This window comes from Glycine max, chromosome 7 (genome assembly GCF_000004515.6).
Source record: "Glycine max cultivar Williams 82 chromosome 7, Glycine_max_v4.0, whole genome shotgun sequence".
NCBI classification, from domain to species: Eukaryota; Viridiplantae; Streptophyta; class Magnoliopsida; order Fabales; family Fabaceae; genus Glycine; species Glycine max.
In genome coordinates, this window is record NC_038243.2 from 42,421,801 (window position 1) to 42,446,779 (window position 24,979).

Below are 24,979 nucleotides of genomic sequence, written 5' to 3' on the forward strand. Positions count from 1 at the left end.
AAGTTAGTTGAAATATTTTACCCATAGCCTTAAGTTGATAATTGGTATATGCCCTAATGAATAGGTATCCAAAGGCCACAATCACAAAAATATCCTATCTCCTGCAATTTATATAATCACCAACTAGTTTGAGTTTAAATCCCCTTAACATTATAGTCACAGGAGATTTCTAGATAGAGATTAGATAAATACGTCAACCAAAAGTGACATCCCCCACCTAACTTGGCAATATTAACCATTTAGCGTGTTATCCTGAGTTGCCGCCAATTATTCATTTCTTCTCTTACAGCTTGCTAGCAGCAGGGTTTGAGTATCTGACGATATTAGCCATTTAGAATGTTACCTGACCTGACAATCAGTCATTTCTTCTCTTATTGCTACTGCCACCAGGATTTTGCTCAGTAAGCATTTTTAAAACGTTTACTAATGCTCGCAAACGGTCCCATATGCCGAGACCATAAAGCGCTTCAACAAGTGACTCCTGAAATTCGAATCCATTCTCTGCAACAGGATACTGTAGCAGACAAGAAGCCCATTGAAGTTTCTATTCACGGTGAAGTAAAAAAATACTACATTTTTCCATATCTTTACATGTCTTAGCTTTCTTTCTTTTATCTCAAAACAATTCATGTTTTAGAATTTCAAAATCTAATCTGTTTTTCTCGACTATACCCTTATTTAATAGCTATTACAGTTGAGATAATTAGGAATTTGTAATATAATTTATTACTATTGATGGGATGTTAAATAACGGCTTTTTAGTCCAAATTTGCATCTATAAAATAGTTCTTAATTAATGTGCATTAACCTTAAACATCTAAAGATATTGGAAGGAAATATGACAAAAAGTTTTCCTGACTGACCTGAATAGGCTTAGGTATCTTGGTTTTGACAAATGGCCACCATCGATCTTCAACAACTGCTTTAACAAGACAGCAAGCTCGCAAACCTTCTACACCACCAAATCGTCCAAATCCACTATGTTTCACACCCCCAAATGGTAGGGACTGCAAAATCATAATGCATAATTACTTCAGTGAAAATTGGAGGATAACCAAGGCCGAGTTAACTTTTCCAGGCAGTTTGAAAAGAAAAAAATAACTGCACAAGTACTGGGCTAAACAGGTTACCCGCTTCCAATTTTGGGTCTCTGATAAATTACTTCTCGATAGTTTTAGCAAACTACCCACCAGAAATTTTAATCATTAGTAATTTATTATTTTATCAGTCTTTACATTTTTAATACCAGACATCTCATTATGTTTATGCAATCATGCATCTTTGCAAACCAAATACTTCCCAGCAGAGAAGCAGAGTCTAGATAGAAGTTTTGGGAAATTCTGTTGATCAGGGAAATTCTGCAGTCAGCCTACTTGTTGCACATTCACAACAGATCAACACATACTAAACAAGCAGTTAGATACAAGAATGACAAGATACATTACCATTAAATCTTTTTAAGTGAATCCCCTTTCAAGAGAGTTAATAAATTTACCTGACACATGTATGTTGATGCAAAATCATTAACTGCAGCTACCCCAGCATGTATCTGTGAAGCTATCTCTCTGGCACGGCTCTGATTGCCTGAGAAAACAGCACAGCCGAGCCCATATTTTGAGTCATTTGCAAGCCTGACAACCTCCTCATCAGAGCTGAATTTCATTATTGGCATGATTGGTCCAAATGCCTAGTCAAGCATTTAATTGCTCAGATGAATTTAGTAAGCAGTTGCTGACGCATAGAATATAGAAGGGAAATTCTTGAATGTAAATGCACAATTGAGGTGCATGACTGTCATGGGATATGATTACCTAAATTAAAAAAATCTCAAATGGTAGTCTAGGTATGAAATGTATGCGAACCTACTAACAGTGAAACTAGTTCTTAAATACAACAATAGTAGTAACACTTCTCGCACATCATGGCTCACATCATCATTGACTCACTAATATAGTTTTTATACGGCAAAATCAAAGTTTAATTGCACAAAAAACGTGGAATAACTAACTGTAATTAGATGATAAAAACTATGGCAATGTGAAGTGATGTATGAGTGTGTGTAGGATATTTCTAATATAATAATTAAAAAAAATAGGCATCTTAAAGTAGAAAAGATAGTGATTTCGTTACCTCTTCTTGCATCAATCTCATTGTGTGGTTCACATTCACAATCACAGTAGGGGGGAAATATTGATCAACTGCGTCTTCGCCTATATGTCCAAGATTCCCACGGGCAACAATTTCAGCTCCTTTGTCTAAAGCATCATTTACAAGGCCTTCAAGCTTTTCAGAATGCTCATGCATGCATAAAGCTCCCATATCATACTTTCCAACAAGTGGTGGGCCCTGCAAGAAATCAATAACCAATAAATTAAATAAAAAATTGACATCTTTATACTCAATATTTCCTAGGACAGAAGTCCATTCTTCAATAATCAGTAAGCAATGAGTTCATGTTTATAGTAGTCCTCAATGTTAATGCCATCTGTGAATGAACATAAATTTCTGATCCTTTTGTCCCTCCTCTCAAACAGTATAATCATGAATTCCAGATTTCAGCACTTTTTGTTTTAAAGGAAAATATCATCTCAGAAGAGAATTGGAGCATGTCAGTGATGCCATGCAATTTGTTCATCACCAAATTCTATTTATTTGCTAGACATCAACAACAATTCACAGATACTATTCATTTTGAAGAGTTCCAAATACATAGAACACACACACACTAGAATATAAAGCCAGTAATAAGTTGATGCTAATATTTTTCTTCAAAGATTTATGTAGAAAATGGTTCCTTGGGGGCACACTGTTACTGAAAGGGAGAAATCAGAGAAACCAAAAAAATGCATAGGTTCAACTAAAATAGACGAAAATGCAAGGTATCCTGAATCAAATAGATGTCTATTTCTCATAGTTTTTGACCTAGAGCTAAAACAGATGTATAAACAATATGATAGATTTCTGAAAAAGCAATCTTGTGGCAAACTGGCAATGAAGTGTAAGCATACGTGATTCTATGCATCAGAAGCCTATTATGAAAGTTACAAAAGAGTTAAACTTAGTGAAATGTTGTTAAAAACACTTACAGCTGTAACAGACTTCACAATTTTGGTAACTTTGCTAACAAAAGAAGAATAGATTTCCCTATGGACATAAAATCGCTCTGCCCCAGCACAGTTCTGTCCACTTGACTGAAGCACAGCCCTGACAGCAATTTGTGCAACCTATATTCAGCAGGTCAAAGGCTGTTAAAACTAAGGTACTCAAGAATGGAGATCTCATTAAGCTTTTATGGATAATAGTTACATCCAAGCTTTGGGGAATCTGAACAGGGAGAAAGAATTCATACATGGTCCAGATCTACGTCTTCACAAACAATAAATGCATCTTTGCCACCAAGCTCCAGTGTCACTGGTATAAGTGTGTTAGAAGCATTATTCATTATCTGCATAAAAAGATGAAGCATATTAGCATGGCGCAATTCATGGGAAATAGGATGCCATCATAAAAATGAATGAAGTAATGACAATGATTGGAAGTAATGAATTATGATACAATTCCAGGTGAGAGCAAAGTGAACTCATTCAATTGGCTAGAAGAATCATACCATCTTACCAACACCAGGCGATCCAACAAATATGACTTTATCAACAGAAGATACCAATGCTTCTCCTGTTTCAGCAAACCTGGAAGAAGGCTCAATCAATGCCATAGATGATAAACACAACCATAGAACAAAAAGGAAAAAGGAATGGTAAGACAAATGGCCGTACCCTGTTATCACCTCAACGAGGTCCTCTGGAGCTCCTATGGCAGCAAGGGCTGATTGGATGATCCGGAAATAAAAGCATCCAGACCAACTTGCATGTTCTGATATCTACAATAAAAAGCACAAGGTTTTCTTTCAAATTGGAAAACATAGAAGCATTTAATACTGTTAAATAATAATTCTCCTAAAAGCTTAAGCTGGTAGGTGGAAGCTCAAAAATGGTTTTATGCCTCCAATTCTAACATGATCCTTGAGCAATAGCATCTTTTTGTTGCTTAACGCATTGATAGTGCACAGGCTAATTTTAACTTGTGCTGAAATTCAGCTTAATAATGAAGAAATGGGTGGAAAGAAAGGATCAAACCTGGTCCTAGAGGCTTGCATTAGTGGACAAAAAATAACAATCTTCTAAATGGTTATTAGGTGGAAAAAGTAAGAGTATGCATTGCACGCGTTCAGTTCCTCTCCATTTCCTTAAGAAATGGACATTTCCATTTCACTTCATTTCCGTCATACATGTGGCATAGGGAGTTTCTCCGTGTCTGCACTATGATTTACGATCTCAACTTTGCCTTCGCCCTTTGCATGACATTGAACAAGCAACAATAAACTTATGTTTCTGACCACTAGTCTTACGGGGACGAAGGGGAATTTTCGAGGCAGGGTGGTTTGTTTGCAATGGAGCATTGCCATTTGCCCAGATCAAACTCGCCGGCATCCCGTCAGAATTTTGACGATCCGACGACAGTACTGGGAAAAGTTAGAAAGTGAGAAAATGCTCATTTCCCCCCTTTCCTATTACAATGAATTTGGAAGAAAAATCCTGAAGTAGTAAACAATATTGAGGTGTAGCAAAAACTGTACAACAACAACAACAACAACAACAACAACAACGCCTTATCCCACTAGGTGGGGTCGGCTACATGGATCAACTTCCGCCATAATGTTCTATCAAGTATCATACTTCTATCCAAATCATTAAGTTCGAGATCCTTCTTGATAACCTCTCTTATAGTCTTTTTGGGTCTTCCTCTGCCTCGAATTGTTTGCCTTCTCTCCATCTGGTCTACTCTCCTCACTACAGAGTCTACCGGTCTTCTCTCTACATGCCCAAACCACCTGAGTCTATTTTCCACCATCTTCTCTACAATAGGCGCTACTCCAACCCTCTCTTTAATAGTTCAGTTTCTAATTTTATCCTGTCGAGTCTTACCACACATCCACCGCAACATCCTCATCTCCGCTACACCTACTTTAGTCTCATGTTGGCTCTTGACCGCCCAACATTCTGTTCCGTACAAAATCGCCGATCTTACCGCAGTCCGATAAAACTTTCCCTTTAGCTTGATCGGTACCTTTGCATCACATAACACCCCCAATGCTTTTCTCCATTTCATCCATCCTGCTTGAATGCGATGATTCACATCCCTTTCAATTTCTCCATCATCCTGTATTACAGACCCAAGATATTTAAACCGTGTGACTTGAAGGATAATATGGTCTCCTATTTTCACCTCTGAGTTAGATACCCTCCTACTTTTGTTGAACTTACATTCCATATACTCCGATTTGCTTCTGCTTAGGCAAAAGCCATGTGTTTCTAGAGCTCGTCTCCAAGTTTCCAACCTCTCATTCAACTCCTCCCTCGACTCTCCAAGGAGGACTATGTCATCTGTAAAAAGCATGCATCTCGGCGCTATCTCTTGGATTTGTTCCGTGAGGACATCCAGAATTAAGGTAAAAAAGTAGGGGCTAAGGGTTGACCCTTGATGCAAACCAATTGTGATGGGAAAATCGTCTGACTCTCCACCCTGTGTCCTAACACTAGTCGATACCCTATCATACATATCTTGGATAGCTCGAATATATGCAACCCTAACCCCTTTCTTCTCTAGAGCTTTCCACAAAATCTCTCTAGGCACTCTATCATACGCTTTCTCCAAGTCAATAAAAATCAAGTGCAAGTCTTGTTGGTCCATGCGATATTGCTCCATCACCCGCCGTAATAAATAAATCGCTTCCATGGTCGACCTTCCTGGCATGAAACCAAATTGATTCTCAGTAACTTGAGTCTCCTTTCTTAATCTCCGTTCGATCACTCTTTCCCATAATTTCATGGTATGACTCATGAGCTTGATTCCCCTATAATTTGCACAATTTTATATATCCTCTTGTTCTTATAGATTGGCACTAACGTGCTTCTCCTCCATTCCTCCGGCATGCGTTTTGATCTCATAATTTCATTAAAGAGTTTGGTGAGCCACTCAAGACCTCTATTTCCAAGAGTTTTCCACACTTCAATAGGTATGTTGTCTGGCCCCACCGCCTTACTGTTACTCATTCTTTTCAACGCTTCCTTTACTTCCTGTTTCTGAATCCGACGATAATACTTATAGTTCCGGTCCTCTTCTCTTGTGTCTAGACTGCTAGAGTCGTATCCATATCCATCATTAAATAAGTTGTGGAAATACACCTTCCACCTTTCCTTGATATCTTTTTCATGCACTAAGACTTTGCCTTCTTCATCCTTAACACACTTTACGTGATCCAAATCTCTAGTCTTCCTCTCTCTACCCTTAACAAGCCTATATATAGATCTTTCTCCGTCCCTGGTTCCTAGAGCTTGGTATAGTCCGTCAAAAGCTTGGGCTCTTGCCTCACTCACCGCCTTTTTGGTTTCATTTCTAGCTATCTTATACTTATCCCAAGTTTCAGAATTTCTACACCTAGACCACTCCTTGAAATACTCCTTTTTTACTCTAACTTTGCTCTGAACACTTTCATTCCACCACCACGATTCTTTACCCCTAGGTCCAAAACCTCTAGATTCACCCAACGTCTCTTTAGCCACTTTAATAATCTCTTGGGACGTCTTGTTCCACACCATCCCTCCCATATCTTTTGTTGGAAGATTCCTTGTTTCTCACCCTTCAAGTGCCACCATTTGATCCTTGGTGCTACCATAGGACTTCTTCTCTTTGCCCTATCTCTAATTCTTACATCCATAACCAAAACTCTATGTTGGGTAGTCAAGCTCTCTCCCGGGATAACTTTACAGTTCAAGCAATACTTCCTATCAGACTTCCTGATAAGGAAGAAATCTATCTGAGAACATGTCCCTCCACTTTTGTAAGTGATAAGATGTTCCTCTCTTTTCTGAAACCATGTATTGGCTATAGAAAGATCCAAAGCCTCCGAAAACTCCAAGATGGATTTACCCTCCCCATTCATCTCCCCTAGGCCAAAACCCCCATGCACCCCCTCAAAACCTCTATCCACGCTACCTACATGTCCATTGAGATCCCCTCCTAGGAAAACTTTCTCTCCTTGGGGTATATCCTGAAGTACCCCTTCTAGATCCTCCCAAAATTTTACCTCAAAGTGTTCTGCTAACCCAACCTGAGGTGCGTACCCACTAATAACATTAAAGGTGTCCTGTCCCACTACCAATTTTAAGGCTATGATACGATCTCCTACTCTTCTTACATCTACGACATCCTTCTTCCACTCCTTGTCCACAATAATCCCTACCCCATTTCTTGATCTGATTTTTCCCGTATACCACAGCTTAAATCCCGAGTTGTCTAATTCTTTCGCTTTTTCACCTGTCCACTTAGTTTCTTGTAGGCACATAAAATTGATCTTCCTCCTCACCATAACATCCACTATTTCCATAGATTTTCCAGTAAGTGTGCTTATATTCCATGTACCAAAGCGAATCCTCCTGTCATGAACTAGCTTCTTTACCCACACCCATTCACGAAAATGTAGGAACCCTTGCTTACTTTTCACTACATCCGGGCGGCGATGCAGCGGCCCTTGCTCTTTTGACACTGTACTCGAGCCATACAGCGCGTTGCTTCCGGGCAACGACCTAGCATTCACATTATTACGTAATTGATCCATGTCATAGAGATTCGACAAAGTTTTACGTTGGCTGTCGAAAGCCTAACACAACCCTCTCCTTTTATCCGGGCTTGGGACCGGCTAAGAATAGCAAAGCTAACCTAGGCAGGATTCAAAAACTGTACAACACAAGATAAAAAAAAAATATTTAATGTTGAACACTAAGACTGTGTTATATTAATTGGTCCAGTTGTTTTCAAAACTCAGATTGATCGAGGAGGTGAATAAGTGAAGAACAATCTACCAGCACAACCCAACAAAACTTTACCCAGTGTCCATTTTGATGAGTTTTCAATGGCAATAGTTCAGGAAATTATGAACCAAGAAATGAATTCTGAGGTGCCTCTAAGGATCTTCCTTAGAATAACACCCACCATGGAGCTGTGCCGCCTCTAATGGGTCGTTGCACTCAATCTTTTCTGCCAGTTGAGGCCGTCCAAAACCCACAATGAAACAACACGTGCCTTGCTTTTGTCACTCATTGGCTTTCAATTTTTTTAATTTAAAATGCATTGAACCAAATTAAATCTCAGCCATTTGATTTTCTTTTATGCCACGTGTCTACTTTTCCTTCATAGAAATGGAGATGTCCATTTCTCAAACAAATGGAGAGGATCTGGACTTGTATTGCATCATGCAAGAGATTTTTATTTTTTAATTTTACCAAGGAATATAACCTAATTGACATTAAGCACAAATGTAAGCAATGCCTAAAATCAACACAATACACCCACAGCATGAAGATCAATTGTGATAGGTAGATGGTGAGATATTTTATACCTTAATCACAATACCGTTTCCAGAAAAAATTGCAGCCAGCATAGGATTAAAAATATTGTGGAAGGGATAATTCCATGAAACAATGGCTCCAATAACACCAAGGGGATGAAATTCTACTTTAGCTCTCTTATGAAGCATTGATCTTCCAGAAGACCTACAAAGATTTTTTATTCATCACACACAAGGAAAAATAAAGTAAACATAGAAGTGACTTTAGATAATTGGAAATTTCAACATAGTGATATTATATGCATGTACAAGGAAGAAGTTATAACACTATTTTTTTTTAATAAAACAATAGGTATCTTATAAGTTATAAGGCCTAGTTTTTGTGTAAAAGAAGGTATGGAAAGAACAGAAAATAAAATGAGACAGATTATTCATCATAATCAGTTTAAGAAAATAAAATAGTCAACTACTGGGAAAAGAAGGTACCGGTATTCAGGCTTTAACCACTGCTCACCCTCTGACAATAGCCAATTGATCTTCTCACATGTTGTCATTATTTCTCCTAAAGAGGCATCTACCATTGTCTTTCCAGTATCACGTGAAGATATTCTAATTAAAGCACATGAATTACAAGATGCTATCATCATTCTCATCATGCAATGATCACAATTTACATCTACTTCAGAGCAGATGGATTAAACGGTAGGATAACTAAAAATAGTGGGTAGCTATGAAAGATTTGCATATTTCCTAAAATGTCAAAAAAGTGACTATAAGTTCAAGTCTGTATCACAAACGTTTCCAAGAAGTGTAAAAAAATATGATAAACTTCTACAACCATGGAAAAGTGTTCTTACTCGCATATAAGCGCTTGATGTTTAATTATATACTTTAAAAGTATACGCAAAAATAAGCGTCTTTGCTTGAAGCTGGACTTTGCCCACATTTTTTGTGCCTTCCTTACTTTTGACACTCGATCTTTGACCTATCCATACACACAAAGCAGTTATAGTTAATCTAGCAAAGCTTGTAAAAAATTTACACAAAAACTAGGAACCAGTATTTCATCATGCATGCTCTGCAACAACTGGTACTTTACATCAATATTCTCCACTTAGTATGTCTGGATGCTTTGTCATTAATGTTTCCAGATGTATAAAGATCAATAAGAATGCTAATGGGATGTATTATACTTATACATTAATTTTTTTTTTTTGCACAGCAAAAATAATGTAGTATTATATATAAATCAGTACTAGAGGTACTATACTTATACATTAATTCATTTTTAAAAATAAGTGCAGACATTCATAAACAAAAAGGATGAAAACTAAATATGGTCAACATCAAGAAAAATTGTGAGAACAAAAAACATAGAAATCAAAGGAATTCCATAGAACTTATACTTCAACATAGACAACAAAATGGATAATCAATAATTATATTAAAACTGTCCAACAATGTTCTACATTTCAATCATTGACAATTCCGCTTCCCGTTTAAATGATGTTATTCTGGTAATATTATTGTAAAAGTGATATTCTATTTGGATTGTGTTGCCTTTATTTCACATGCACACTGGGCACTGGTCTAGTTAGTATAATATTTTTTCCAGAAGGTAGAAGCTATGACATGTCAGATTTAATTCAGCACAACCAGCATATTTCTTGCATGGCAATGATGTCCTTGTAGATTTCTAATGTTTTGAAACCAGTTTGTGCCATTTTAAATGGAAGCTTGTACATTTGAATGCACCAAATGTAGAAGCAACCTTAAGGGTGGATTGACATTACGTTGGTTGCAAACTGGGTATCCAAACACACATGAATGCATCTCATCAAACACTAATCACAAAATAAGTTTAATTGAAAACTAATTGTGCTTCCTAGCCTATGATATACAGATACGATATGTATATTCAATACGATACATATCTGATAACACAATACATATCTAGATATATATAAAAATTCATAAAACATAATAAATATATAATGCAATTATGCAAATCCAAATTAAGAACATATTTGTAGGACATTACTAAAAACAAAATAAAAATTGTAAATCATTATTATTATTATTCAATTCCTACCGTCTATAAATAGGAATAGTATCGGTCTTATTATTTTCTTGAAATCATCCATAAAGAGGATAACTCATCCATAATTTCCAATCTTATTCCTATGTCTCATATGTGGTTGTATAGGATTTTCATAAACTTTTGTTAAAGGTTTGGATACTTCACATGTACGTATCGATACAGGATACATATACGATACGGATACTTGAAGCAAATTAAAGTATTGGTGCTTCATAGTTCCTAATCAAACCATCAATCATAAACTACGGTCAAATAGATACAAATACTACTCATCATAACCATTAGTCCACTGTTACAAGAGCACAGGCTGAAGCTCACTGACCTCCTCATGCGTCAATGCAGGAACATATCCCAAATATTTCATAGTTGCAGGTTCGTAGCACTGAACTATCTTGCCCGATTGCTGCGATGTTCCCCTTGGAGGTACCTGGATTGGAACCAATGACAAATCATAACGATTGAGAAAAAATGCAATTAAACGCACAACAGTACCATATCATGCAACGATTTGCAAGATTCTTTCATATGCGATTCGTAAATCAAAGCAGAGAAAGAGAGAACTCACATATATGAAACTGTTCTCCTGCGCTTGGTTTCCATCGTCCAACACTGTCATTATCACAATTTCACCGTCACGACAAACCTCCTTGAGTGTGTGTACAATATATAGATAGATATGTAGAGAGAGATAGAGTACCATCGGAAGTGTCAACGTCGATGGAAGGAACTTTAGGAGGAATGAGCATGAGAAGGAACCTACAAATACCGTAAGCGAATGCTAAAACGAGCAACGGCCACCAAAACGCCATTGGAAATGCGCAGATTCAGAGCGCGTCTCTTTCTATCGGAAGAAAACCAGCTAGGGCTTCGATTTGGATAGATGCTCTTTAACTCGAAGCTTCTGCGGAGTGTATTATAGGAAAATGCTCCCACTCAGTGAACGCGTAAGCTTAAGCTTCGTGTTGATGAGGATGGCATTGATATTAACAATAACAATCTTAGTCAGCAAGGTAAAAACGAAACGGAAAATTCATGCTCCGTGACACGAAAATGAGGAAAAAGGAAACACAGATTCCATTCGTAGCGTGATGCGTCTTGTCGTTTTTTATGGCACTTTACTTCTCTACTGGGACTCCTATGTTCTCTCTATACCTTCTTTCTCTTTTTTATTGTGAAAGAAAGGAGGGATTAAAATCCACACAAAAAAAAAATGGAAAGGAAAAGAAATGGTAGTAATATCTTTGAATGTTTTTAGTAGATGGGCTTATATAATAGACAGCAAGTCTCCGCTGAGTCCCTCACAAGTCACAAATCTTGTTGTCTCTCTCGATCCCAGGACCCGCCTGGCTGTTCTGAAAGTGTCTTTTTTCTCTCTGATTAGTATTGGTGTTTTATGCCAAAGTAAAATACTTGTATGTGCTTATATAATTTATATATATATATATATATATATATATATATATATATATATATATATATATATATAAATTAATTTGTATATCAGTATGAAAAAATTATATTATTAACTAATGAAGTCCAGTAAAAAAAACTAATAAAATTATGGGTTTCTTTAAGTTTGCCACATATCCATGACAAATAATTGAAAGTGTTTTGAACAATGTATATTGACCAAATCAATCATATTCATTACAAAAACACTATCATTGGAAAAAAACACTTAAATATAAATTCAAACTAAAAACAAAGCCCGAAACAAACCAATGCATGCAAAAAAAGAAGAAAAAAAACAGCATTCAACAGATATACCTGTAATCCTGTTCCTTAACGGCTATGCATTCCATACAAACCAGTATTTCTGAGACAGAAGACAGTGAAATTGACCCATTCAAAAAAAAAAAATGTACAAGTGAACTAGATTGAAATACTGAAATAACAAGCCTTAAATTACCAAAGAAATTTGATAGAATTACGTCTTAGTCCTCTTATATATATAAATATAATGCATCTATTATGAATATAAGCTCATATTATGCATCTCTTACACTAATTAGTTTTGGCATCAGAGTGTCTTGCAGGTAAATGTAGATTTCTCTTCTATTCAGAGATCGTTGTCCAACTATTAGGACTTAAGTACAAGAAGAGAGTCCAATCCAAAAGACTAATTCACTAGGTAAGAGAGTTTCAAGGCTTAAGTATGATCATAACAGCTTTCACTGTCCTTTCCCCTTGGAAGCCTTCACTCATCTATCAATATTCAGTTTGTTCCTTAATCCAGTCTATGGATTTTCCTTTACATCGCTCGGCAGAATCCTGTGCTGAAACATCCATCATGTTTGGAAACACATTCAAACAGTGTATTTAGAGAATCATTGTGACACTGATTTAGGGTGATGAGATCTTTCCTATTTATTTTTTTAAAATTAAAATTATATCATTTTTATTTTAATTTTGATTGCAACTGTCATCGACGGGGTTTCAATGTTGCCTAGCTTTTTCTTTTCTATAGTAAAATTGGTCCAAGTTTAATTTTCTGTCCTTCTAAACTCTTTGATCATCTCAATTCTCACACCATCACATATTCAAACCACTGTCACACAAATATTCTCCTTCATATCACGCCCGCATTGCCTTCATTCCTCCTTCCTTAGCCTCCAATGGTTGGGCCTCAGTCACCAACACCTGAAACCTCCTTTTCTCCTTCTCTATCATTGACTTCGTTGGCTTTGGTGTGGTCCACTCAGTCAAATGCGTGAACGAAGCTGGCATGCAAGGCGTGGCTCGATGGATGAAACAAATAAAAAGAGCCCATAATGTGAGTAATGGGATCATAGTCTTCTGCACTCGAGACCTTAGTAACAAAAGAATAGAATATAAGTATTGAAAAAGTAGGGGAAACCATGATGGGTTGATGTACTGGCTCGTACAATTACTGTAAAACAATTCTTAAATTATCTGTCAAGTAACAAATGCTAATCGCGCGGTTTTTCCTTTACCTTCAGCAGATTCTGCTTTCTCTTTGTTACGTACAGTACAGAAATATATCTGAGTTTTGTTCTTCCTTTCCTTATTCATTGGTTTTTCTAATTGCTTTCGCTTACCACACTTCTCAAGTAATCTAGGATTCTGATCAAGTTTTAATATATATATATATATATAGTAGCTGCGGTAGTTTCCGAAAGTATTACTTACCGGCTGTTAAGATATCGATGCTATGCAACATTAATTCTTGCATTGGGTGCAGAGGGAGATAAAGAACAGATTGGCAGGAAACAGCAATTCAGGTAACTGACATAAGAGCTCACATACAATACAGGTCTACGTTATTTATTTATTTATTTTTCTAGTTTCCTTGATCAGTTTTTCTTTTTTCTACTAATTTTTTCTAATAAATTTGAAAACTACTCTGCGTTGTGTAAAATCTATTATGCTCAATCTACAGATCCGAGCTACGTAGTTTTGAATATTAATAACTAGAAACCTATTCTAAAATGCGAAATACGATTCATGGGATAACATATATATAGTGTGGACTTAATGTATATTTAAAATGCCAAACTAATAGTAAACTCTTTGTTGGGCCATAGCTCTTGTCTTATCCTTGTAAAGTTGTTTTCTCTTGTTTAGTCTTGCCAATTTAGCATTTTATCCTTTTTCTTTTCTTTGAATTTGGATATGATTATCCCAGAAGCATGAGCATGTATGTCTTCAATTTCATATTTCATTTTCTTTATTGAACATGCAATCAACAAATCAATTTTATTGGTTGATATTTCTTCGCCGTGTATTTTGTGTGCATATGTGATCTAATAATGATTTTCAAGATATGCAATATTTTTCATAGAGAAATCTTATCACTGCAACAAATTCTATAACTAAGAGTCTAAATGACAAAGATATGAAATGTAATAAATAATGTGTTAGAAACGGATAGATACAAAATAAAATATTATTATATAGATTGTTGTATAAATAACGCAACTTTTTTTTTAATGTCTCACAGTGGATTTGCTCAAGTGAAGGAATACTTTTCTGGGATCTTTTAATAGGAACCAAGCAGTGACAATTCCAGGGACCGGTTCAAAAACATGGACCATACCCCTGCTTCAGCTATCACACAAGCAAAAAAAGATCTTGTAACATCAATTAAAGAGAAGCTTGAAGCCGTTTCATCTTTGAAATCCATCTTCAGAGTCCCCGAGAAACTCCTGGAAGCAAATGAGAAGATGTACATCCCTAGCACAGTGTCAATTGGTCCTCTCCATCATGGCAAGGAGGGTCTAAAATACATGGAAGATCGCAAGTGGCATTACCTCTTCACACTTCTGAGTCGACAACCAAATCAGCTTGAATCAAGCTTGCACGAATTTGTGAATGCACTAAGCGATTTAGAGAAGCCAGCACGAAATTTCTATGCAGAAGAACTCAATCTCACATGCAATCAATTCATGGAGATGATGTTAGTTGATGGGTGTTTCATCATTGAGCTTTTCTTGAAATATTCTCTAGAGGGTATAAGGCGCCGTGGGGATCCCACGTTTACAACGCCAGGGTTACTCAATAGGTTGAGGTGCGACCTTATATTGCTAGAAAACCAAATACCATTCCTCATTCTTCAAAGGTTGTTTCAAATTGTGCTCATTCCAATAAAATATGACCTTACCCTGACCCTCTCAGAGCTTGCTGTTCGTTTCTTCAGAAAAATGTTGCCAGGGGATAAGGAAATTGTTAATGAGAAGTTTAGCCAAGAGGGTTATCATTTGCTTGACTTAATTCGTCATTGTTTCCTACCAACCTATGCAAGAGTAATGTCCAAAAGAAGTGTATCTCAAGGTGATCTTGAGACTGAGAGTGCAACAAAGCTCAAGAAAGATGGTATTAAGTCCAAGAGTTCCAAAGCCAAGAGCCTGCTAAACATTAAATTTGCAAATGGGGTGCTTGAAGTTCCTTCCTTCACACCCCATCATCATTTTACAGAAATGCTGTTTTCCAATCTGATAGCATTGGAGCAGCACCAAAATGATAGCCAACCGTTCACATCTTATGCCTTTTTAATGAAAGCCTTGGTCTGCAATGAAAACGATGTGAAGTTGTTCCGCAACCGAGGGATTGTGATCATGGATAATTACACGGAGAAAGAAGTTTGTGATCTGTTTAAGAGGTTGTGCGGGAAAGTGGAATATGGGGAGGACAAGTTCTATTTTGCAGGGCTAATTGAACAAATTTTTGAGTATAAAAGAACCCCGAGATCGTGGAGGAAGATATTGAAGTTCAGTTGGCTTAAAACTCGTACTTCTACATGATGTCAATTTGGAGTACGTTGTTGTTTACTTGTTGCAAATGTGCTCCATGCTGTGCACACTCTCTCTTGCCTTATCGTGTGCTCGGTTAAATGTGATTCTCACCAATTTTTATGACACTTTATTTGTCTTTTTCATAAATTAAAAAAGGTAGTTATATGTTATATAGTGATTCATCCGTATATATGATCGGGAGCATGTAATAATTTCTCACAAAGTTGAGCATCCCGTGTCTTTACAGTCCCAAGTGCTTACACTTTCGCTACTGATTGCTAACATGTTATTGATGCAAGTTAATTGACCTTATAGCTTGCTGTGATTTTGAATTATTTTTTATACAATAGTCTTCATACTTATTATCCATACTCTACATTATTAAGCCAATTCTAATGAATTTTGACTTTAAAAAGTCATCAAATTTACCAAACACCCGATAATTATCAATAATGTAAAGTCCAAAGTTATAAGTTATATATGTACTTACTAGTACTCTACTTCCGTTTAAAATATAATAATATTATAAAAGTTATATATGTACTTACTAGTACGCTACTTCCGTTTAAAATATAATAATATTATAAAAAATGTATTTCATTTTTTTAATGAAGAGTACATTTTATTGGAGATAGTTATGCTCTAGACAAATAGAATCATTTTGGACAATAAAGTCTTACATTCAAATAGAATCATAGTTGTGTAATAGTTTCGTTTCTCGTTAATCTAACTAGTTGACTGATGACCAGTATTGGATTTTCCCATTTTTGTTGTTTATTTTGTTTTTAATTAATATTAATATTGTAAGCTTTTGCCCTGTATCACTCTTAAAAAATAAAGAACACCAAAAATTATACTAGATCTCTTGTTGCGGATACTCAATTTTGTTTGTATCGCTTAGTTGAGTTGTTCCTTCTGTGAATTACTTCAAAAGAAAACTTGTTTTTGTTCCTGTTGTTGATTTTGAGTTATCACTAACCAAAAAGTGGATGAACTCTAGTGTGAACATAAATAATTATTGAAAGTGCAGGTTTGTTTCCTTATTTTCCTATATGTATGTGGGTTTATATATCTGCCTTTTGTGAATCTTCTTGCAAAGTAATTGTCTTCAATTTGGTATATATCCTTATCTTGTTGGCTGATTTGCTGCTATAAAAGTTTCTACAAGGAACAGTAGATTGACCATGAGTCCCCAAGGAACAGTAGTAACTTTTTCTGAAGATATCGGTCTACCGAGTATCTTCCAAATGGGAACTAACGGGTACAGCTTTGCAACTCAGTCTCTCAACATAAAAGAGTATAGCATTTCTAATATTTGATATGCTTTAAAAACTTGCGTTTCTGCAACGATGATGTTTTGGATTTTTCAGCTATCCTCTCCCCCAAGAGAAAAATGCGCTGGTCCAAACTGCACTAATGAGTACAAGTACCGGGATTCCAGGTCAAAGCCTCCCCTTTGTAGTCTTGGTTGTTACAGAGCATTACATGAAAAGATCCCACCTGTGGATGCATGCTGTCCTTGTAAATAGTAAAAAATAGTTATAAAAGATTTGATTTACTTACAAATACTTCTGAGGAACGGGCGTTGCAACATTTGACAAGGATATATCAAAAATGTATATGAAAAGTGGACCAAATATTTAAAATGTTAAGTACCGATGATACATTTCAGCTTTTGTAATTTCACGCAGAATACATGCCAAGTTTATAGCTTAGACTTTCAAATGTTTGAATGGGCAAAAGAAAAGAAAAATATGCCTCTAAATTTTCCTGCTTGGATGTTCACTTTGTTTCTTCTCACTCTATAACCATAAGAGTATCTCCAATAGAATTAAACTTAAGTTGGTTCTTAAAGTTAAGTAACTTGCAAATATCATTGGAACAATTGAGAATTTATAGAATATGCTTATATAAGCAACTATCATTAATGTTACTTAACTACGAAAAATATAAGCCACGAAGTTGTTTATCCGACCTTTTTGTCATTAATGAGTACTTTCGATTAGTATACATAAATCAGGAGTCATAAGCAAACAATAAGGCATTATAACTGTACCACATAGTAGACCCTTCTCAAAAAAGTAGACCCTTGCTCACTAACTCAAAGCTGTAGTATATCGATATTAGTATTGCCATAATTACAAGACATACGTACAATTCAAAGATCATAAAATATCACAGAAGTGCTAAATTTTCCTATCGACTATACCATGGGCTAAGAATCTTGATATTGAAGCCAACATGAACAAAGATTCATCTAAGATTCATCCATGAAAACAGCACCATATTCTGTAGATTTAATGAACTTCTTCAGCAAAAGAACCACAATTGCTATAGCAAGTCCAATAGCAGCAAGTGTGAACAATCGATCGTCAGGTTTTTGAACCCTTGTATCTGGTTTCAGATTTTGAACCCTTGCATCTGACTTTTGGAGCAACTGGTTACTTGAGACACTGGATGAACTCTCCATTGAAGCTTCAACTCCTGCAGGGTTAGGATTAGCATTGACAGGCAGTTCTTGTTCTTCAACAATTCTGTCGCCTGCTTGATCTGGAATCTCCGCTCCCACGGGTAAAGCCTCGGGATTTTCCAAATTAACCTGGGCCTTGGCCTCCTCAGTTTTGGATTGTTCTTCAGAAGCTTGTGAGGGGGCAAGTTGTGGAAGAGGGGATGACTTGCTTAGCATATACTCGTGTATCTGGGATAAAACGGTTCAAGTACAACAGAGAAATTACGCATCCAGGAAAAAACAATAAGCAACATTTTACCTAAAGCAATCAGAATAAGGTATTACTGAAAAACATGCACTGGACAAAAAACAATGAGCAACAATGTACCTCATCAATCAGTCTTTGACGTTCAGGAGTTCCAAATTTTGGAGGTGCTTCCTGGGATTTAGTGGCCAAGGCACACCTGTCTTCTTTCTTGTAGTTTAATGAGCCCAACGCGCCATTTGGGTTGGTGGGCATGAATGCAATCAATGCAACTAAAGCAGTCCTTACTGTCAAAATAAATTTACATCAGCTAAGTGAGAAGCTTCTTCTATCAAATGTAAAGAATGCAGCTTCAATGTTTATAATTAATGGTTTTAACTTTTATCAACTATCACAAGACATATATACAGCTTGGAATAAGATCTGTTGCAAATGACGGGAGAAGGGAAGCAAAAAAATTTCCTCACCCTCAATTTTCGTTTCTGTTGTACAAACTTTAAAACAAACTCTAACATATGCGGCGAGTAAAGAGTGGAAAGGGATATTACTTACCGCTCCATGATGGTTGCCAATGCTCAGGGTGATGATTTGATATGCTCAAGCAAATCTTGGTTTGGGTCTCAAAACGGCCACTAGGCTGACATCACAACAGTGAATTTAGCTTTCAAGTTCCAATAACTTAAACATAAAATCATTATAAGAAACAGAAACACCCAAAACAAATTCAGGTAAATATTTTAAAATAGTTTAATTACTCATTTGATTCCTATACTTGTATTATGTGCACTTCTAATTCTGTTTTAGTCCCTTCAGTTAAGTGAGCTTAACTCTTAACTCTGATAGTTAGCTAAAACCACCACAAAACAAATTTGGAACTATAGTGACAATTTTGGGCAGATTTTACATCACCAATTTCTAGGTGTTAGTTAACGGCAAGGACTAAAACAGAATTGAAAGTGCATGTGTAAGGACTAAAAATGTCTAGATTCTAGGTATAGGAAACAAAACATAGAAATGGTGTAAGAACAAATGATTAAATAAACTTTTTAAAATAAGAATCTGCTCGGTCTAAAGGGGAACATATCTTACTGTGAGCAACATAAACGAAGGAGGTTTGAAGGGATATTCTGAAGGCAGCTGAATCCGTCCGTGATAAATACCACCTTCAAATTCAGTATCACGAGGCCCCCTGATCGCAAATTGCCATTCAAATATATTTTCCTGAAATAAAACACCGTATTGAAGTTGCTCAGAAAACACTTGAATGCATTATATCATAATGACAACCGTAAGCGTAGCTCCAACCAATGTTTTTTTTTGTTCTGTTTCAAAAATAGCCCCTTCTGTTTCTTTATTTATTTTTATCTTCAAAGAAACACAATTAGCCAGAATCCAAGACCACAGGCTTAATTGCTAACAGTTAAAGAACCAAATTTTGTGGAAAACAATTTTTTAATTGCAACAGAAAGCAAAATGAGCAGGTCCCCGTGGCTAAACAATTAGTGAAATTGAAGAATGAATAATAGTAGAGAAAGCGAAACCAAAGAAAAGAACCTCAAGAGGGAGGCTCATGTAGTCATCGGAAGGGTTTGATTGCATCTCCTTGACCTCCTGGAGAATCCGCTTCACGGCTGGGTTCTTGATGTTGTGTTTCTCCGCCATAGTTGATAAGATCACGTTCTGTGAAACCACAATTGCTCACAGCCAGCTATGCCTATAGGGAAGAGAAAATATCAGAGTGGGAATAATAATGTAATGGAAATTGCAGGGGAGACGTTAGGTATGGCTCAAGCGGGACACGTCATGATACCAGCGGTTTTCTGATATGCCTCTTTTCCATTGGACATATGAAGCTGACGTGTTTATTCTCTCCGCTTCGATCAGGTAAACCCAAAAATCAATCAAAATTAATTAAATTCATTTCCTTTAATTTGTATTTGGACACTATCTTCTATTTCATAAAACCCGATTGGCATGGATTTTGGTAATCTTTCGGTTCGGTTTAAAGTGGTATTTAAGCAAGAAAATGTTTTTTTTTACACTAATGAATGTATTTTTAATTAAAGTAAAATATTATTGTGTCATTTTCTTCGGTTTTGAGAAGTATTTTTATCTATGGGTTATATATGAAAAATAAAAATGGAATAATTATATATGGCAACAATTATTTAATATTTAAATATTAAATTTAAATTATTTTAAGTAAAAAGTCACCTTTTTTAGTATACATAAATAAACTTTACTTTAATTTAAATATTAAGTCTAATTAAAAAAATTTCTTCAAAAAAGTTTTATTTTTTTTATAAACATACTTTAAATCACATGTATTTTTCTAAAGTAATAACACTTGAGACCAACATAAATATAATATATGGGTAGTTTGTATATTCTTTCCTTTTCTTTAATTATCTTAAAAAAACTTAAAAGTATTTTATGTATTTTTACTAATAATAAGTTGTTAGTTCCGAGTCGAATTAGAATTGATTCATTGATTCTCCTAAATAAGATATTAATTTCATGGATGAAAAAAATAGTTGAGAGAAGAGATTTTATATTTAAGCTAATTTATAAAATTTCTCTCATTTAATTTTTTCAAAAATTAATTTTATAAAACAAAATTATTTTATTTTATTTTTTTATAAAAATACTTAATATTTATGAAGAAGTTTACTTTTATCCAAGCAGTTTGATCTAATTCAACCAAAATTAAAAAAGTTTGATTTGCAACACCGAATTGGCCTAATTAACACCTCTAGACTCTAGCTGAATTCCTTTGGAAAATTCTAGTAGTACTGGAAAGCGTGGGACACTTGTAACTTGTAAGGGTTTTAAGCTCATGAAAGCCCACCAAGATTGCCAAACGTACTTGTGCATGGGCTTTTATGTTGCTTCAAAGCCATGTGTAGTCCACCAAAGCAGGTAGCAGAGTTGAACCCGCAATTAGTGACTGGTGAGTATTCATAAATCTAATTTTTCAGAATAAATAAATAAATTCTTACATTATAAAATTAATTAATTCAAAATGACAAGTGCTTATTTTTTCAAAATAGTTTTCTATATTATAAATTTATAATTTCAATATAAACATTACATTTTTAATCTTTGTGGATGTTTTTTTAAAAGGAATTTGTCGATGTATTTTTAAGAATGATTTTACTTTTAATTAATTAACATTAAAAATATTTTTTTTTTATTTTAAATTGTTCACAGCTTACAAAACTATAAAAGCGAGTTGCTAGTCAAACTAAGAAAGAAGAGTAGCGACAATTAACAAACGAAGTGGTGAGAAGAAGGGAGAGAATGGAGGAAAAGGCAAAAGCTGAGGAGAAGAAGATAGGTATGAGCGAGACTTGGTTGAGGAAGCACCGTCTTATCTACGACGGAGCCACTAGACACCCTCTTATTATTAGCATTTGCGATGGCACCATCATTATTGCTTCCTTTAAAACATGGCTCGTTAGTAAATTTAACTTCCTTTACATATTTAGTACAATTTTGGGTAGCCATGTCAAGATGTAACAAAATGTTTGCAATCAGACTTGTTATGCAGGCCCAGGATTACTTGTTCGTTCGGGCGTTTGTCCCATTTGCGGCTAGTGTGCTGATAAAAGCTTGGAAGGAATCAGATTGCCGTGGTGACATGGAAGTCATATTGGGGGGCGTGGCTTCTCTGGAGGATGAGATTTCATGGTTCAAGGCAGAAGCCAACAAGTGGGGTATTTCACTTTCTGACGTTGTTCCTCAGCCGCCAAACAAAAACTATTATCGGTAGGTTTGTTAATCATATTTAACTCATATGTTTTGATATCTACCACTGTCTTTAAAGTCTAGTTTTGATGGTGTAAATAAAATTGATGGACAAAACTTGCGTCAATTTGGGTGGCCGGGGAAGTCTATAGTTGTCTACCAAATATTTGCCATTATGAAGGAGGGGGTTTTAATCTGGGACTACTGGCCAAAGATACATAGGATTAAGTTGCTACAAATCTTACTTTTTTTTATAAGATTAAAGTTAGTACAAGCTTTACTTTTTTTAAGGAATTAATCATCTCTTTTAAAAAAGAGAAAAAAATTATTAAAGAATTAATTTGTTGAAAAATTACCAACAAATTGTTATGTTCATTGTTCTGAGTTGATTCTAGTAATATAGAATTCGGTTCATTTAAGCAAAGTTTTGAATTTAAGTTTTGTAAATGAAAAAAAAAATATAACATTAAGTTGCTATGAGACTTACCTTTTTTTATAAGATTAAGTTAGTACAAGATTTACTTTTTTAGGAATTAATCATCTCTTAAAAAAAGAGAAAAATATTAAAAAATTTAATTGTTCAAAAATTACCAACAAGATGTTAGTCAAAGTTTCAGATTCAAAGATTCAAGTTTTATGGATGAAAAAAAAAAATATAAAATTAAATTGTTACGAGACTTACCTTTTTTTATAGGATTAAGTTAATACAAGATTTACTTTTTTAGAAATTAATCATCTCTTAAAAAAAGAGAAAAAAATATTAAAGAATTAAATTGTTCATAAATTACCAACAAATTGTTAGTCCGTTGATCCAAGTGGTATTAGACTCGATCCAATTAAACAAAATCGGAATTCAAGTTTTATGAATGAAAAAAAAAACGTAATTAGAAAAAAGAATCTCATGACCAACCAACTAGAGTTAGTTCTGTAAGGAAGATTAGTCATAATTATTTGGATTTTGATTATTTTTTGGAGATTAGTCATCAGTTGCTTTAATTATTTTTATCCCATTAAAGTTTTTGAGTAATTTGTTTGGGTAACCGAATCAGACATTTGCTCATTGATTTAATAAATAGCAAAATATAGATTTTAAAAGAGCCAATTATGCAAAGTTTAATTAACTACAGACCATTTTCCCCGGTTAAGTTTTTCGGGTTAGATCCTTTCTTAGGTCCTCTAATTTAATGGGAGAAAAAAAACCTCGAATTCTTACTCCTCAAACAGGACATAACAGCTATGCACTATGCAGTCATGATACCATTCACTGAGAAGCCAGGGGAAGAAAACACATTATGCACATGGATATTTGGAATTTTAGACAAATCAAATGCTACTTTTGTTTGTATTGTAAGTTGTGACATGTTTATAGTTTCATAACAGGTTGCTGGAAAGTTTAATGAGTCCAGAAGTGGAATATACTGTGGCTATTAAGCATTTTGGGCTATTGAAGCAGTGTATCAAGAGAGCTTTGCCCACTGCATTGAAGAAGGCTCCAAAATCCCACCAGAACTGAAGGAGACTTGTGCAAGATGGGGCAATGAGGCCTTTGGTAAGTACTGCCAATCTCTGCAGAACATTGCGAATAGACGCTTGCAAAAGGCATCTGATGAAGAACTCAAAAAGGCAGAATTTATGTTGCTAAGTGTTCTTGAGCACGAAGTTGAGTTCTGGAACATGAGCTGTGGAAATGTCTGATGTGGTTCAAGAAGCCTTCAAAGTATGTATATAATAAAATCATCGAAGCCTAGGAAAATACTGCATATGTTGTTCGGTTGGACCATTCACAGCGTAATGTACTGCATGAATTGTTTACTTCCTAGAAAAATAGAGTAAATCAGAACTTGGGAAATAGGAGAAATAATGAAGGAATTCTACTACTGTGCAAAATCTCAAACATGAGTTTGAAGCTTGTATTTTTGTTCAAGTCTACGTTCCATTTACCTTTCAGTGAGAAGTAAAGAAACTTATTTTCTGAATTCTGAAGTTGGAAAACTTAATAAATAGAACTACAAGGTAATTTTAAAGATTGGAGGTTTGTATGTTTTTTACTACTTGATTTCATTAGTTTGTATTAGGAGATTTTTCTATCAATTTAAAAGTGAAATAACAGGTTGACAGCATGAACATAGCCTCTCCTTTAAGTTGTGTTATCAGACATGCTACCTCTCAAATAACTTTTCCAACATGATGCCGAGGGAATGGGTGATTTAACGCATTTCTAACGAGCATTACGAACTAGATCAACTAGAAACTGTTACAACAATGATTAGAATCAGAATTTAAATTAATGGTGGCCACTTAAGTTGAAGCAACTACTGTTTTAGCAGAAAGAAATATTTGAACTGTAATAATGAACATGCGGGGTGCTATTTTTATCGGTATGGAATGGTGCAAACAGAAGTAAGCTGTTTTTTTTTTTTTCTAAATTGAACTAGTAAGGTACCGTGTAAAAGGTGAACGGATTTGTGGTACAAAGAATAGAGATTGCCAAGAGAGTTAAGCTTAATCTGTTCGTCGGTCTTCTATCTTCATTCTTCAAGCATGAGCGCAAGCTCCTCTCTATCATGCCTAAACATGCAAGGAGATTGTAGAGCTTTAAGTATATTAAATTACTAATTAGCTTACTCTTGCATTGACCCCGTAAATTTAACGGGTGAGATTGGGGTGTCTTGGGATGAAAAATAGACTGACTGACCCGTGGAGTAAGGATAGACCAAAAATAAACATCTAAAAGAAATTAAATTTTAAAAAGATAATTAAA

The 24,979-nt window shown here is 35.3% G+C and overlaps 3 protein-coding genes, 1 long non-coding RNA gene and 1 pseudogene across 4 annotated transcripts; 2 read left to right on the plus strand and 3 right to left on the minus strand.

The window, feature by feature from the left end:
* Nucleotides 1-3: 3 nt before the first annotated feature.
* ALDH22A1 (aldehyde dehydrogenase 22A1) lies at nt 4-11,854 on the minus strand. Its single transcript, XM_003529476.5, has 14 exons — nt 11,203-11,854; nt 11,071-11,114; nt 10,828-10,932; nt 9,262-9,389; nt 8,891-9,013; nt 8,456-8,609; nt 3,774-3,877; nt 3,608-3,686; nt 3,350-3,445; nt 3,087-3,224; nt 2,131-2,346; nt 1,496-1,687; nt 864-1,007; nt 4-514 (listed from the first exon to the last, which is right to left on the minus strand). Exons 1-14 carry the CDS (start codon nt 11,312-11,314, stop codon nt 356-358), a joined length of 1,794 nt encoding a protein of 597 aa, XP_003529524.1. The 5' UTR covers nt 11,315-11,854; the 3' UTR covers nt 4-355.
* Nucleotides 11,855-13,654: 1,800 nt separating this feature from the next.
* On the plus strand, nt 13,655-16,058 carry LOC102668971 (UPF0481 protein At3g47200). The gene is made up of 2 exons (XM_006583939.4): nt 13,655-13,747; nt 14,467-16,058. Exon 2 carries the CDS (start codon nt 14,552-14,554, stop codon nt 15,764-15,766), a length of 1,215 nt encoding a protein of 404 aa, XP_006584002.1. The 5' UTR covers nt 13,655-13,747; nt 14,467-14,551; the 3' UTR covers nt 15,767-16,058.
* Nucleotides 16,059-17,719: 1,661 nt separating this feature from the next.
* LOC100804054 (ubiquitin-conjugating enzyme E2 32-like) lies at nt 17,720-20,187 on the minus strand. The gene is made up of 5 exons (NM_001255812.3): nt 20,026-20,187; nt 19,561-19,692; nt 19,024-19,108; nt 18,595-18,758; nt 17,720-18,455 (listed from the first exon to the last, which is right to left on the minus strand). Exons 1-5 carry the CDS (start codon nt 20,131-20,133, stop codon nt 18,015-18,017), a joined length of 930 nt encoding a protein of 309 aa, NP_001242741.2. The 5' UTR covers nt 20,134-20,187; the 3' UTR covers nt 17,720-18,014.
* A 1,525-nt stretch (nt 20,188-21,712) lies between these two features.
* Nucleotides 21,713-24,105, plus strand: LOC100804584 (probable bifunctional TENA-E protein; annotated as a pseudogene).
* LOC121175181 (uncharacterized) lies at nt 23,907-24,887 on the minus strand. The gene is made up of 2 exons (XR_005892400.1): nt 24,662-24,887; nt 23,907-24,034 (listed from the first exon to the last, which is right to left on the minus strand). It is a non-coding gene; the product is annotated as an uncharacterized lncRNA (long non-coding RNA).
* Nucleotides 24,888-24,979: the final 92 nt, after the last annotated feature.

Bases quoted from the DNA above. Each gene is read 5' to 3' on its own strand.
- ALDH22A1 (XM_003529476.5), bottom strand. From the start codon at position 11,314: ATGGCGTTTTGGTGGCCGTTGCTCGTTTTAGCATTCGCTTACGGTATT. The intron at 3,446-3,607 runs GTATGATTCTTC...CTTTTTATGCAG, and splicing joins CGCCTGGTGTTGGTAAGATG to ATAATGAATAATGCTTCTAA. The intron at 1,008-1,495 runs GTAAATTTATTA...ATGATTTTGCAG, and splicing joins CATCAACATACATGTGTCAG to TCCCTACCATTTGGGGGTGT.
- LOC102668971 (XM_006583939.4), top strand. From the start codon at position 14,552: ATGGACCATACCCCTGCTTCAGCTATCACACAAGCAAAAAAAGATCTT.
- LOC100804054 (NM_001255812.3), bottom strand. From the start codon at position 20,133: ATGGCGGAGAAACACAACATCAAGAACCCAGCCGTGAAGCGGATTCTC. The intron at 19,693-20,025 runs GTTCTTTTCTTT...GTTTTATTTCAG, and splicing joins ACATGAGCCTCCCTCTTGAG to GAAAATATATTTGAATGGCA. The intron at 18,759-19,023 runs GTAAGTAATATC...TTATTTTGACAG, and splicing joins TTGGCAACCATCATGGAGCG to TAAGGACTGCTTTAGTTGCA.